The 12,855-nt window shown below is 38.2% G+C and overlaps 1 protein-coding gene across 1 annotated transcript in view; it reads left to right on the top strand.

The window, feature by feature from the left end:
- The window catches only part of ncanb (neurocan b), a 224,072-nt gene that overhangs the window by 197,078 nt on the left and 14,139 nt on the right, over positions 1 to 12,855 (top strand). Inside the window, 3 exon segments of the mRNA XM_028443465.1 lie at positions 3,888 to 4,046; positions 5,802 to 5,884; positions 6,805 to 6,949. Coding sequence (XP_028299266.1) covers positions 3,888 to 4,046; positions 5,802 to 5,884; positions 6,805 to 6,949 — 387 coding nt within the window.

Genomic DNA, 12,855 nt, shown 5'->3' with positions numbered 1-12,855 from the left:
ACACCCTCTGCACATTGCAACACTCTACCTGCTTCCAAGAGGGAAGGCCTACGTGTGCGAGAAAACGTGCACGAGCCCAGTTTTTCTTGTGCACAGCTCCGTTTACAAGTTGGAGTCGGCATCGCTCATACAAGCTGCTGGTTCAGCTTACTTTGCACTTTTCCCACTATGCCAGACTCGCCAGCGGTAAGTGAAAATTCATTTTCAAAGGACCTGATGCGCACCGAGCATGAGCACGAGCACGTACGACTTCTTTAGGTAAACATTTCATCAGAATGATTGACAATTAGGAGGACCAATAGTTAAGATGATCCACCTGGAAGTTGAATCCAAAATAACATCGTCCACAATACTTTTAAATTACAGATTTCCCCCCTAAAATCTATGGCTCACTTAAGATAAACTGCTCCGTATTTGGCCCTTAAACCTAATGAGTTTTTTTTTTTTTTTTTTTTTTTTTTTAAATAAAAAATAAAAAAAAAAAAAAAAAAAAAAAAAAATAAATAAACTTAATGAGTTTGACACCCCTGCTGTAAAGTGTTCAAAATGCTTTCATAAGGAGCATCTCATACACTCAAATGTTTAAATGTAATGTTTAGACTGTACATGGTGCTGCACTGCTACCTGGAGCTCAGACTAGTGTACCTGAGTCACTAAGACGAGGCTGAATTTCCTTTAATGGCTTTTTCATTTTTGTGTTGTTAGCACATTTTGAGGTTACGACATGAATTCCCCAATCTGTAATGAGATATTTCAGAGCAAGTAGCCTATTACAGCAGTGGCCACGAGCCAGGTAGACTGTCGCAGTAACCAAGATTTAGAGAATCAATGTGTAATTGGAAACAGGCAACAAGGAGAAAACAAGATGGAAGCATTTTCAATGATAATGTGAACAAATGTTTAGAAGAGGTTGGAAAACGGTCACATGGTCATAAGTCTATGATATTAAGAACAACATCAAAAGGCTGAACACAAATATTGATGTTAAATGAGGAACTCATTGCTGTTAGTAGTTTTTGAATGATGTGGAAAAACATGTAGAATATGTTGTAAAGATCAGTTTGATGTGCGTTGAGTGGATTATTCGATCTTCCCTCAGTCAGACTTTCCTAAAGTTGCTAATGCAGTTAATCTGCTGAGTTAGATACGCAGACCTAAACCTGCACGTGCAGAGCTGAGATATCATTTCCATGTTCTTTGAAGTTCCTGTGAATTCATGTTGTTGCCTTTCCTAAAGCCCTCTGACACGTTGAGAAAAGTATTTTGAGGGAGTAAATCTAACATCCTGCAAAAATGCAAGTTATAGGTATGTGGAAAAAATACATGAATAGTGGAATCTGTTTTTATTTTGATCAGGAAAGTAAAGATCTAACAGTAAGTTAGTGTTGGTGGAAGTGCTTAATGCTCCTGTATTTAACATCCTCAATCAGCTGCCATCCTGTCATGTGTTATTTTGTTCATGGATTTAAGGTCCGTCTTTTAAAGTTTCTTTACTGAGTCGAGTCAAGACTTGATTTGTTGTCAGCTGATTGAGAATTTGTCCCTTTTTCCTTACATTTTTTTTTAGATTCAGTTTAAAGTAGTCGTATGTTATGAATATCAGATGTTTCAAAAAAGTCCTTTAGGATTCTCAACCAGCACAGAGCAAGAGTACCAGAATAAGGCTTGCAGCCAATCACAGAAAAGCAGTCTCCCTAAAGCCAACTTTAGAGAAAGGGTGCCCAGTGCGTCCACCAGCACCCTGTCCCCCCCATCTGTCCCTGCTCCACCCCAACAAACAGATGGAAACCACATCAGTGATCTGTTTAATGATGTGCGGTATACGAACGAGCAGCTTTAAGGGCCAATCCTGTCTTTTAATGTGTGACTGGCACATTTATTCACCCTCACCACTCATTGATGTATTTTGTCAGCATACTCAGGTTTATTTGGTGACCAAGAGTTTTTTGACTTTTTAAAAAAAAAATTTTAAATAAAATCAAAATGCCTTCATGGAAATCCCCAAGCATATTCCTTTGCCTCACTAGGTTTACCAGAATCAGAATCAGAATCAGAAATGTTTTATTTGCCATGTACAGTTTTGAGGACAGTACAAGGAATTTGACTTGGTGGTTGGTGCACAAAACAAGCAACAAAAAGAAATAAAAGAAATAAAAACAAAACAACAAAGAACAACCCAGCAACAATAATAATAATAATAATGATAAATATAAAGGATGAGGGATACCAGAATGATGACTTGTTATGAATCTTTACCAATGCACTTTAAAGATAAAACTTTTAAGTTCTCCGCTTGACCTTGAGTTCATACAGTATATCTGAAAACAGTGGTTCTCAAACTTTTTCTCTTACTTTTGAATTTTGAATTCAAGCACTACAACATTTTGCTTAGAAAACTACTTAAAAACAACTATAGATCATGATGATGGAATGAACGAGTGATAACACCCGTTTTAAAGGATCTCATTTTGTAAATAAGTGGAAAGAAATTGTATTTATTGCAGTGGTTCCCATCCATTTTTGGATCATGACCACATTTTTTTTTTCTCCTTGTCTGCACATGCTGTCAAAGGTCAACACTACAAGAAGTGCAATCATTATGACACAGCAACGCATGTTTTGTTATTGCAATAAAATAAATTGATTTAATTTGATTTATTTTATTGCTTAATTGTGACCATCACCAGCCCTCCCTAAGGAAGGGTAAGAAATCTTTTATTATAGGGAGGATATAAAAAGGGAGAGCACGTTTTTTTTTTTTCATGACCACATTTTGATATCAAAAATTTCTGGCGACCCCAAATACTTTTTTTTTTTCTATAATTAGTTTTTGACCATGTTTGAGCTCAGATATTTATTTATTTTTTTTACTGCATTTTAGAACTTTATTTACAAAGTGAAAGTATAGAAATACAGTTGTTTTGTTGTTTTAAATTAAAACAAAAAGAATAATAATTAAAATTTTTCAAAACTTTATTTTTATTTTTCTGAAATTTCAGGTGACCCCATTTAAACTCCAGGCGACCTCACATGGGGTCCCGAATTGAGGAAATACCAAACTTTACTATAGAAACAGTTTTATCATCTACATGCTTCATCTTCTCTTTCTTTCCTTGGACATGACTCAATGACTCAAAACCCCTGCATACTGAGCAGGGCCCCACAAGGAGAAATTTGCACTGTCCAATTTGGAATGTCACTTTAAATTTGCTGGAGGTCGATGCTATAGTCCTGGTGCCCACACTGTAGGGAGGGAGGAGAGAGAGGGAGCACAAATGAGGAGGTGGTGGAGAAACTGGAGGTTCTAAGGGGATTGTGTAACCTCATCCATATAAAGCATTTGCACATATTTGCACACTTTTATCCCTGCACAAACCAAAAACCGACACACACACACACACACACCATATGTGAGATGTAATGCAGTCACGTTGTCCCTGAAGAAATGTAGATCAGAGAGGAAGAAGATAAAGAAGAAGGGAGGACGGGAGGATAGTCAGTGTGATGACGGGACCCTGACAGGGCTTAATTATACCACTGGAGCACTGCACACTGGAAGATATTTCTAAAGCTTGTTGTCATCTGAATAGATTAAAATTCCCTTTCACTGGTCTAAGATGTCTTAGTGTTACACTCAGTCTGCCTTAGCTGTGGATTTAAATTATTCGTCAAGTCATAGAAAGAGGCAGGAAGGACAGAAATGAAAACTAAATCAGAAAAAAAAGAATCGCACAGTAATATGTGCATATGCATCACCTATGATAAGAACAACTCTAAAACACTCTTTTCCTATCATAAGCATTTTCATTGGCTGATGACCTTTCTTCTGTGATACATGGTCTTTCTGCAAACCACCCCTTTCCTGATCCTTCTTTATTCTCTTGCAGACACTGAGGGCTGTGAACACACTTGGAGGAAGTTCCACGGCCACTGCTACAGGTACTTCACCCGCAGACACACATGGGAGGATGCTGAGAAGGACTGCAGGGAGCACAGTGGACACCTGGCCAGCATCCACAGTGCCGCTGAGCAGAACTTCATCAGAGGTGAGTGAAGGAGAACAAAGAGGGCAGTTTAGCCCTGACACACACAGGCCAAAATGTAAACATGCTGCAGGTCATTCAAAAAGTAAAGCCCACTTTGAGCAAGTATCTTTTGAACCAGCAAACCAGTCAGGTAAAATGCAAACATCTCGGCTTGTTTCAGCTGAAACGACTATTTTACCTTAACCCTTAAGGTCCACCTAGATTTCAGAAAGACATTCCCCAATTGCAATGATAACTGTGTTTGAACCCCATGGTGCACATTCAATTCAACTTTATTTATATTGCGCAAAATACAACAAAGTCATCTCAAAGCGCTGAAGAAAATATAAAGTCCATAGTAAAAAAGAAGGAAGAGCCCAACAAGATCCACATGAACAAGCATTTAGCGACAGTGGGAATGTATAGGAAGAAATCTCCACATGCATGGGTCTCTTTCAAAACATAACATTCTGAAGTTTCTTGAGAACAATTTTAAGTACTGTAGGTATCAACTGAGTTATTGTTGTATGAACATGAGAGTACAAATATTTCCATCTTTGCATGGCTTATTTTATCATTAACAGTTAAAATTGAGTTATGTGTATTGGCTTGAAAACAAGATGAGTACAAGGTACAAGGTACTACCTTCCTACATAATAATAATAATAATAATAATAATAATAATAATAATAATAATGCATTGTATTTTATATACCGCTTTATCATAGACACTCAAAGTCGCTTTACAGAATTAAGGCATTATACTTTCACTCCACACTTAGTGGTGGTAAGCTGCTATTGTAGCCACAGATGCCCTGGGGCAGACTGACGGAAGCGAGGCTGCTGTAGTGCACCATCGGCCCCTCCGACCACCACCAACACTCACTCACACACACACTACATTCATACTAGGCAACGTGCGTGAAGTGTCTTGCCCAAGGACACAATGACAGATACCACTGGAGCGACTGTCCCCACCACTGTGGCACCTGGAATCCTCCATTTTTGAGAATTCTGCAACAGCTTTTAGCTGGCAATGTCCAGGCATTCCCAAATGTGCCATTTGGAATCTCCAAATGGCACATTTGGCACCACGGATAATAAAACAGCTATAACTTTTGAATGGTTTGGTGTATGGTCATGATCTTGCGCTCTATGGAAAGGTCACACTCGGGCGTATTCAATTCACCATCAGTAGCATAGCACAATATAATCAGCTGGGATTCATTGGATTTTTGAATGTCTTAGGAAGATTTTGAAACCACTTTTGATGGAATATACAGATTCAGTTAGACATGGCATTGCACAAGGTGAAAAGCGCTGGCTTGTTTGTCGCCATTTTCTCCCCCCAAGTTTGACAAAATAATTGACTGTGTTTACTGTGATGGTTATGTCTTGGAATGGTTTATGGTAAAAAAACAAAAAAAACAAGTAAGATTCTAAGCTTTCAAACGGTATATGACAATTGTGATATGCTGCTGTATTTGAGAAGCATTAAATCCCTTAAGAGTGTGAATGAGTGAGAAAATGCATTTGGATCCATATTTGGGACGATGGATGTTAACATGTTAAATATAGAGTAGAATAAAGAAAGGTCATGTGCATATGGCAAACGTGGTAATGTGATGAGGTGATCACTTTTTTACAAAGATGCAGTATATGTAGAGAAAACGTTCACAAAGAACTTAACTGATATTTGTTTGTTGTCAAAATGAGCAGTGAAGCTGATTCTCATGGTTTAAAATGCTTGTATGGATGTTGTTACGTCTCACTAAGGTCTAAGCCATGACAACACCTGGATTGGGCTGAACGACCGAACAGTGGAGGACGACTTTCAGTGGACGGACAAGATGGACCTGGTGAGAACTCATCAGTATTCAGTGTTACAAACAGCATTTCACCTCTTCAATATGTGTTCTTAGTGTTTTCAGTTTAAACCTTGCCCATTACGTCCTTAATAACTTCATTATTTCATGTTTAGGATAATCTTTAGCCCTCGAGGAATCTATATCTCAGTCAGAATCTACTACTGAGTCTGACTCTTACTTAATAAAATCTGATCCAACTCTCACTTTTTATTTAGTCCAGTCTGCCAGACTTTTGTGTTAGAAACCTGGTCATTAAAGGTCCCATATCATGCTATTTTTCACCCATCTCCATTTGTTCTAAGAACCCCAAAAACATAGTATTTGAGGTTTATTTTCCCAAACTCGCCAGTTTTAGCCTCTGAAAAGTCACTTTCTGAGCAACTCTACACAAACTCTACACAGGCTGATTAGCGGGCTACTTATACATATCCATGAGAGGACGGCCTGCCCTCCTCCCACCCACTCCGTAGCTGAGCTCATGCTGCTTTATAAACACGAGACAGAGCGTGGGGGCGGGGCGTTCACCGGTACATACATAGACTGTAGAAAATACATTCATAGCACTGTGCGAAGGATGCTGACATGCTCACCTTCGTGGGCGTGTCTGTTTACATGTCAATCACGGCAGAGAGCTTCCTGGAGGCGTGGCTTATCCAGCTTAGTGCCGCGTCAAATTGGTCATCAAAGTGGGAACGCGTCATCAAATTGGAGCGAGGTGTTTGGGCTCACCCTGTAGTAAGAAAGGAGGAAATCACCCTCTAACTAACGATTGAGGGAATCAATGAAAAAAACACTTTGGGCATGTGTATGAAGCCTAAATAGAACTTTTATGATGTTTAAAGCATAGAAAAGTCGATTTAGCGTAACATGGGCCCTTTAAAGAAGTTTTTTTTATTTATGTTTTTGTGCAGCAATATGAGAACTGGCGTGAAAACCAGCCAGACAACTTCTTTGCTGGTGGGGAAGACTGTGTGGTCATGATTGCACATGAGAACAGCAAGTGGAACGATGTGCCCTGCAACTATAACCTGCCGTACGTCTGCAAGAAGGGAACAGGTGAGGACAAACTGTATAGTTGTCTACTTTCATTTAAAATTTTGGTCATTGACTGCAACGTTTGGAGAAGCAGAAAGCACAATACTGTACATACATAACACATATTTCACATCCTCTCCATACAGTGGAAGATTTTAGTCTGAGACTTCTTATTCCACCCATGTACACGTGGAATAACATTCGCTGCAGCACTCTGTTTTGATCTGGCATCATTTTCCACTTTAGGAAGGTATCAGAGATCACAGCTCTGCTGATTTTCCTCTCTTAGTAAAGCAGTGCACACCTTTAGATGGGAAATATGTTCTGCTTCATGACCAGAAAACCAAAACATATAAGCTCACTGCTGTGTGCTATTAAAGACCTTTGTGCCACATACTGTATCAGAAATGTACCTTTTTCATAGTGTTTGCTTATTCCACTTATACATTAATGGTAGATAATAGGGGTGTAACGATTTGTTTTAACAACGAATCAATTCGAATCACGATTCGTTGTTGCCGTTTTGATACAAGGACGATATTGGTTAACTTAGAATGATTCAGTGACTTAAAATAGATTCAGCAACTTTTTAACCAAAATAATAATTCAGTCAGTGCGAGTGTGAAATAAATTGCTGGATATCGGACAGTGCAGATAGATGAGCTTTCATAGATTCCTGATGTTTCTTGTAAGGTAATAGTCTATAAGTTTATTATGGACATAAGCAAACCAAGTGTTGGTCGTAAAGTCTTTATTTTTCAAAAGTGCTTTTAAAACATAGCCATATAAAGTCTGCTGTGCTTAAATCAATGCAACTGATTGATTACCTTTTAAAATGATTTTAGATTGATTAGGAGGGCCAACTTGCCGAGCACAGATTGATGTAGTTGGATCGTAGGAATATAAATCGATTCATTGATCTAATGGATTAATTGTTAAACCCTTGGTAGATAAACAAAATCCTTTTTGTCTCAATAAATACAAATAGGTAGAAAATAAGTGACAAATCAACTGAAGGCTGTGTGAATAACCAAACATAATTCCTTTCAAAATGTAATATTTGTTTCAGTTTTAGTTTTATTTTAAAGTCATATTCAGCATAACATGATCAAACGCTATTGTTGACTATTTGTTTTGTGAAAAGATTAGGAAACAGTCTCTGAACGTTTCCATTCATCGTGGTCATGTGGATTCTGGTAGTTTAGTCGATGTAACTGGTTTTTGAGTTTTACTTTCAGATGGTTAACTTCTCATCTAAGAGGCTCCTTCAGTTCTGAAGAATGAAATTATTTTTAAAAGGTGACATGCAGAAAAACAAGCTTGAATAATGACATTTTCTACCATATTGTACAAACGCTGGTTATTTCTGCCAATTCATAATGTGTAAAGTGAAACAACTTCCCATACGAAATGGGCTGTGTAAAACAGGACAGACATTAATGTCCCTGAGTTTGTCATTTCTCTGAGATATCTGTATTTATAGATATTATAAAGCAGGACTGTCAAACTCAATTTATTTTTGCAGCCAAATGAACCAGTTTGATCTAAAGTGGGCCGCAGATTTTAGGCGGAAAAACAAGTATTTTCAACATTATAATGCCCCAGTTTGCACTTCCATCTAAAAATATATAAAGTACGTAAGACACTGACAATATCACACCAACAAGTGATTAATCTCAGTCCCTGCAGGGTGTTCTCTTTAAATTTCCATGATTTTGTGAACAATTTTCATTTGATTTTTCATTCCATTTTAATTTTTGATTGAAAATGACTGCTATCATGTCAGAGAAACATGGGAAAACTGCAAGCCATGAAAAATGGTTTTTCAATGGATTTGTGTCTTTTGAAAGGGGCTGAGATTTCTACATCTGAATTAGTTGATAAATTACAGAATGATTCATGTTTTCTCCATCATTTTTACTTTCTCCTGTGGGCCAAATTGGATGCTCTAAAGGACCAGATTTGGCCCCTGGTACTTGAGTTTGACACGTGATACAAAGGGATTGTTGGCAATCCATAATTTGATTATTTAAATTCATACCTTTACAATCGTAATCAGACATTAAGACATTAGACTTGTTTTTGGAAGGATAAGAACTTTGATAATACATTACTTGTGTTGGTTTTTTAGGAACTTGTAGATGATAACAAGTAAAAAGGGAAACTGCGGTTATGTGTCGTGACGTGTATCCCACCATGTGCCTCTTATATAAAATCTTCTACTGTCTTTTAAGAATGAAAACGCTGTATCTCCGTTTCAGCCCAGGGGACATTTAAAGCTTTGTATAACAGTCATGTTGCCTCCTGGTCTGCTCTGGTATGAAAAGAAATCAATTTCCTTCTTCATCTCAACATTTGACCCAAATTCAATGCACAAAGTCACGAGTCCCCAAGATCAAGCCCACCTTCAACCATAATCAGTCACTTACAATCACCAGCAATTTTCATCTATTCCCCACTTTCAATCCTATCCTTCCTCTACTCAGACTAACCCTTTGTACTGTGCAGTTTAATCAGAAGAGTTTGTCAGCGCCACGTTGGGTTTCTCCACCTGGTTAATCATTAACATGTGATCTGTTTCTGTTCTCGTCAAACAAACTGATCAGAAAACGCGATTGGCCTTGGGGTGCCACGATTGTATGGACGGTGGGGATTTAAATCTGAAAAACATCTGATGAGACCAAAAAAATACTATATAATCACTTAATTCTGTGCCTTTAAATGCACTGATCAGCGATCACAAGATGTCATCAGTAAAAAAACACTGTATGAAAAGTCTATTATATACATCTATTGCTGTTAGATGTAGGGGAACTGCAGGGCTCGATGCTTAATGTCTTAATCAAAGCTAAAGTGCAGTTTTTGGGGGTGTTTCTAGGTTCCAGACTTCATCAAAAGTGATTGAGGGAATGGAAAGCTGTGAACCAGCTGAATGATCTTGTGCAGCCAAGGCTCATTGATCCATGTTAGATCCAACTGAAGCTCAAATTGCTTTGGATGCCATTCTGTAATGGGGTTTGCGGGTTTTGGGGGGGTGCGCTCAGTCAATACAGTCTAGTTTCAGGAGATCTGAATGTTTTTGCACTGCAAATATTTAGTTTTTGTTCCCTTTTTAAATATATTTCATTTAATCTACTACATCCACTATAAGTCTGCAGGTCTGCTAACCTGTGTGTGTCAATCTGGTTGTCCTAAGTTTAATTTAATTCTGCTTTTGGTGATTTTGTGTCCGCGTTGTACTTAAAGCTGATATCTGGAGTTTCTGAGAAATCTATGTTTATGTATCATTCTTTTAAAATGCGAAAAAAAAATGCAAAACTAGTCTTTTACTATGGTCTACTGCCGGTGGTCATTCATATACATTAATGTATATAAGTCCCTCCTCCTATCAACCCATATACAAATGGAAACGATCGCCAATAGGCTTTGACTTACTGTTTTTGAGACTGTCAATCAAATAGATCTATATCAATGTGACACGATGCGACCTTGTTATGTTCCGCGATATGCGTGCACAAAAGTAGAGGCGTGGCTTCTGGTAAATTGGCAGAGGCAGTGGGAGGAAGTGGAGCTGTTTAGGGCGGGACATCGAGACGTTTCTCAGAAACTCTGGATAGCAGCTTTAACAATAGCCACTCAGAGCAGTGGCGCCGCCAGGATTCAATCATATTGTACGCACTCATCTCTATGGTTACTGTGGTGCAGCGGGTATGCAGGCACCCTTGGGAGCATAGGGTCGTGGATTCGAATTCAAGCTCAGTCTTTTTTTTTAGGAAGTCTTTTATGGACTGGCGACTACATTACATTCAAAATCAGTAGAAATGAGATGTGAACTTTGCTCAATTAATGATGTTTTTTATCGCGCTCATGCACGTAAGTAACCCACGGTTTACATACTCAGAGTTGATTGACCCACTTTGTAATGTAATGGAATCAGATACCCAGAGTTTCTCATCGCGGGGTATGTTGACTCAGAGTTTATGGATAGACTCAGAGTTTGTTGAACTTCCTTTCTGGAATACACCTCAGATGTGCGGCCCACCAGTCCCTGAGAAGCGTGGCTCACACGATTCACAAACAAGCCACAAGAATGCTTCGCTCCGAGCAGTAATACTGTAACAGTAACATGAACAGCTGCCATTGGATGAAGCGGCAGTGAGTACGGCAGAACTAACAAAAAACAATGTCAACAAGAAATGATTCTAATCAATTCAATAACTCAAAGTGTATTTTTACTCAATGAAAACATTAAGAACAGTTAGGCTTTACAGCAGAGGACGGTAACAGCGTACAGAAACACAGATTAATACAGCCCAGCAAAAAGGAAAAAAAAAATAAAAAAATCCACACCTTCAAAAGGTGGTGGATTATTTGTGGAGGTGAAATGTGCTGCTATAAATAAAGCTGCTGATAATCACTCTAAATGGCCCTCATTTATCAACCTTGCATGAAAACGGATGCAAATCTGAGCACATTTGGTCGTACGACAGGTCCAGGGTGGATTTTATGAAACATTCGTTTTTGACCAGTCTTGATCAATTTGATTGTCGTTAACAAATGTTCCTGGTTCGGAGGGCCCGCCCACTGAAATGAAAAAAAAAACATTGGCAAGGTGATGAAAATCATCCTCACAGGTGAGGTGAAGACACGCGAAGATGTGTTTTTTTTTAGTGTGAAAACTGGAATTAAAGGAGCTCATTTTAAACGTTCTGTGGAAGAGAATAATGGAGGAAGTGAACAGTGTTCAGATCTGAACATACTAACGGTTGATAAATGAGGGCCAATGTGTTTAGATTCTGTCACACATGAAGAAAAGTGCTGAAATTAATTTAAAGCTCATTAGGCTCATTATTTTTTAAATTTAGCTAATTTTCAAAATACTCTTTTTGATGTATTACTTTTTCAAAATAGATGCATTTGTTCCTATTTAAAGTCCGCTTTAAAGCTAATGTCCAGAGTTTCTGAGAAATCTATGTATATTTATCGTTCTTTTGAAATGCAAAAAAATACCTAACTAGTCTTTTACTATGGTCTACTGCCAGTGGTCCTTCATATACGTCAATGTAATTAAGTCCCGCCTTTGTCCTATAGACCCCTATACAAATCTAAAATCGCGCCGTGATTGCCCAGCCAATAGGCTTCCACTTCCTGTAGTGGAGACTGTCAATCAAAGTGAATGCACGTGCGTAAACTGTGCACAAAAACAAGGCCGGACGTTAACATTCCTCCTGCGTCACCATCTTTCTAGTTTGATTCAGAGCTATGCTAATAGCCCAGCGAGTTCCTCTCCCTGAAACCGCGCATGCGCTAGTTGCCCCTCATGATTGGTTCGAGCCGTTTTGGTTCAGTTTCAAAAAGCAAAGGTAGCTTTTCAAAGGTGGAGGGACTGGCTTTTAAAAAGATTTCGAACAGACCCTGATTTGGCGACATTTCTCATGGACAGGTAATAAACATGTTTTAATCAAACTACCGTAACTGTTTTATTAGTGAAAAACAATACTACACGTGTTGGAGTGTTAAACGTTGTTATGTCCCACATTGCACGTGCACAAAAGTAGAGGCGTGGCTTCTGGTAGATTGGCAGAGGCAGGGGGAGGAAGTGGAGCTGTTTAGGGAGAGCTTTTTAATTTTCTCTCTCTCTCTTTTCATTTTCCGAATATCAGCTTTTAGTGTAGCTGATTTTCTTTATTGTATTTTTTATATTAAAATATTAAATAATGATTGAATATTCAAGAATAAATTCATGAAATTAAGCTTGTTTATCATTTGATTTTAAATCTATATATTTATTTGTGTTTACACACAGCTGTTTGATGATAAATGTCCTTGAGAGTACCAAATGTATTGTATTTGACAATGTTTTTCATGGTAAACCACAAGTAGACTTTGCTTTTGTTCTGGATAATATAAAATGCAGTGTCAGATCA

The sequence above is a fragment of the Gouania willdenowi genome, chromosome 4 (genome assembly GCF_900634775.1).
Source record: "Gouania willdenowi chromosome 4, fGouWil2.1, whole genome shotgun sequence".
NCBI lineage: Eukaryota > Metazoa > Chordata > Actinopteri > Blenniiformes > Gobiesocidae > Gouania > Gouania willdenowi.
The sequence above is the reverse complement of the archived record's forward strand: the minus strand, read 5'-3'. Positions and strand labels throughout refer to the sequence as shown.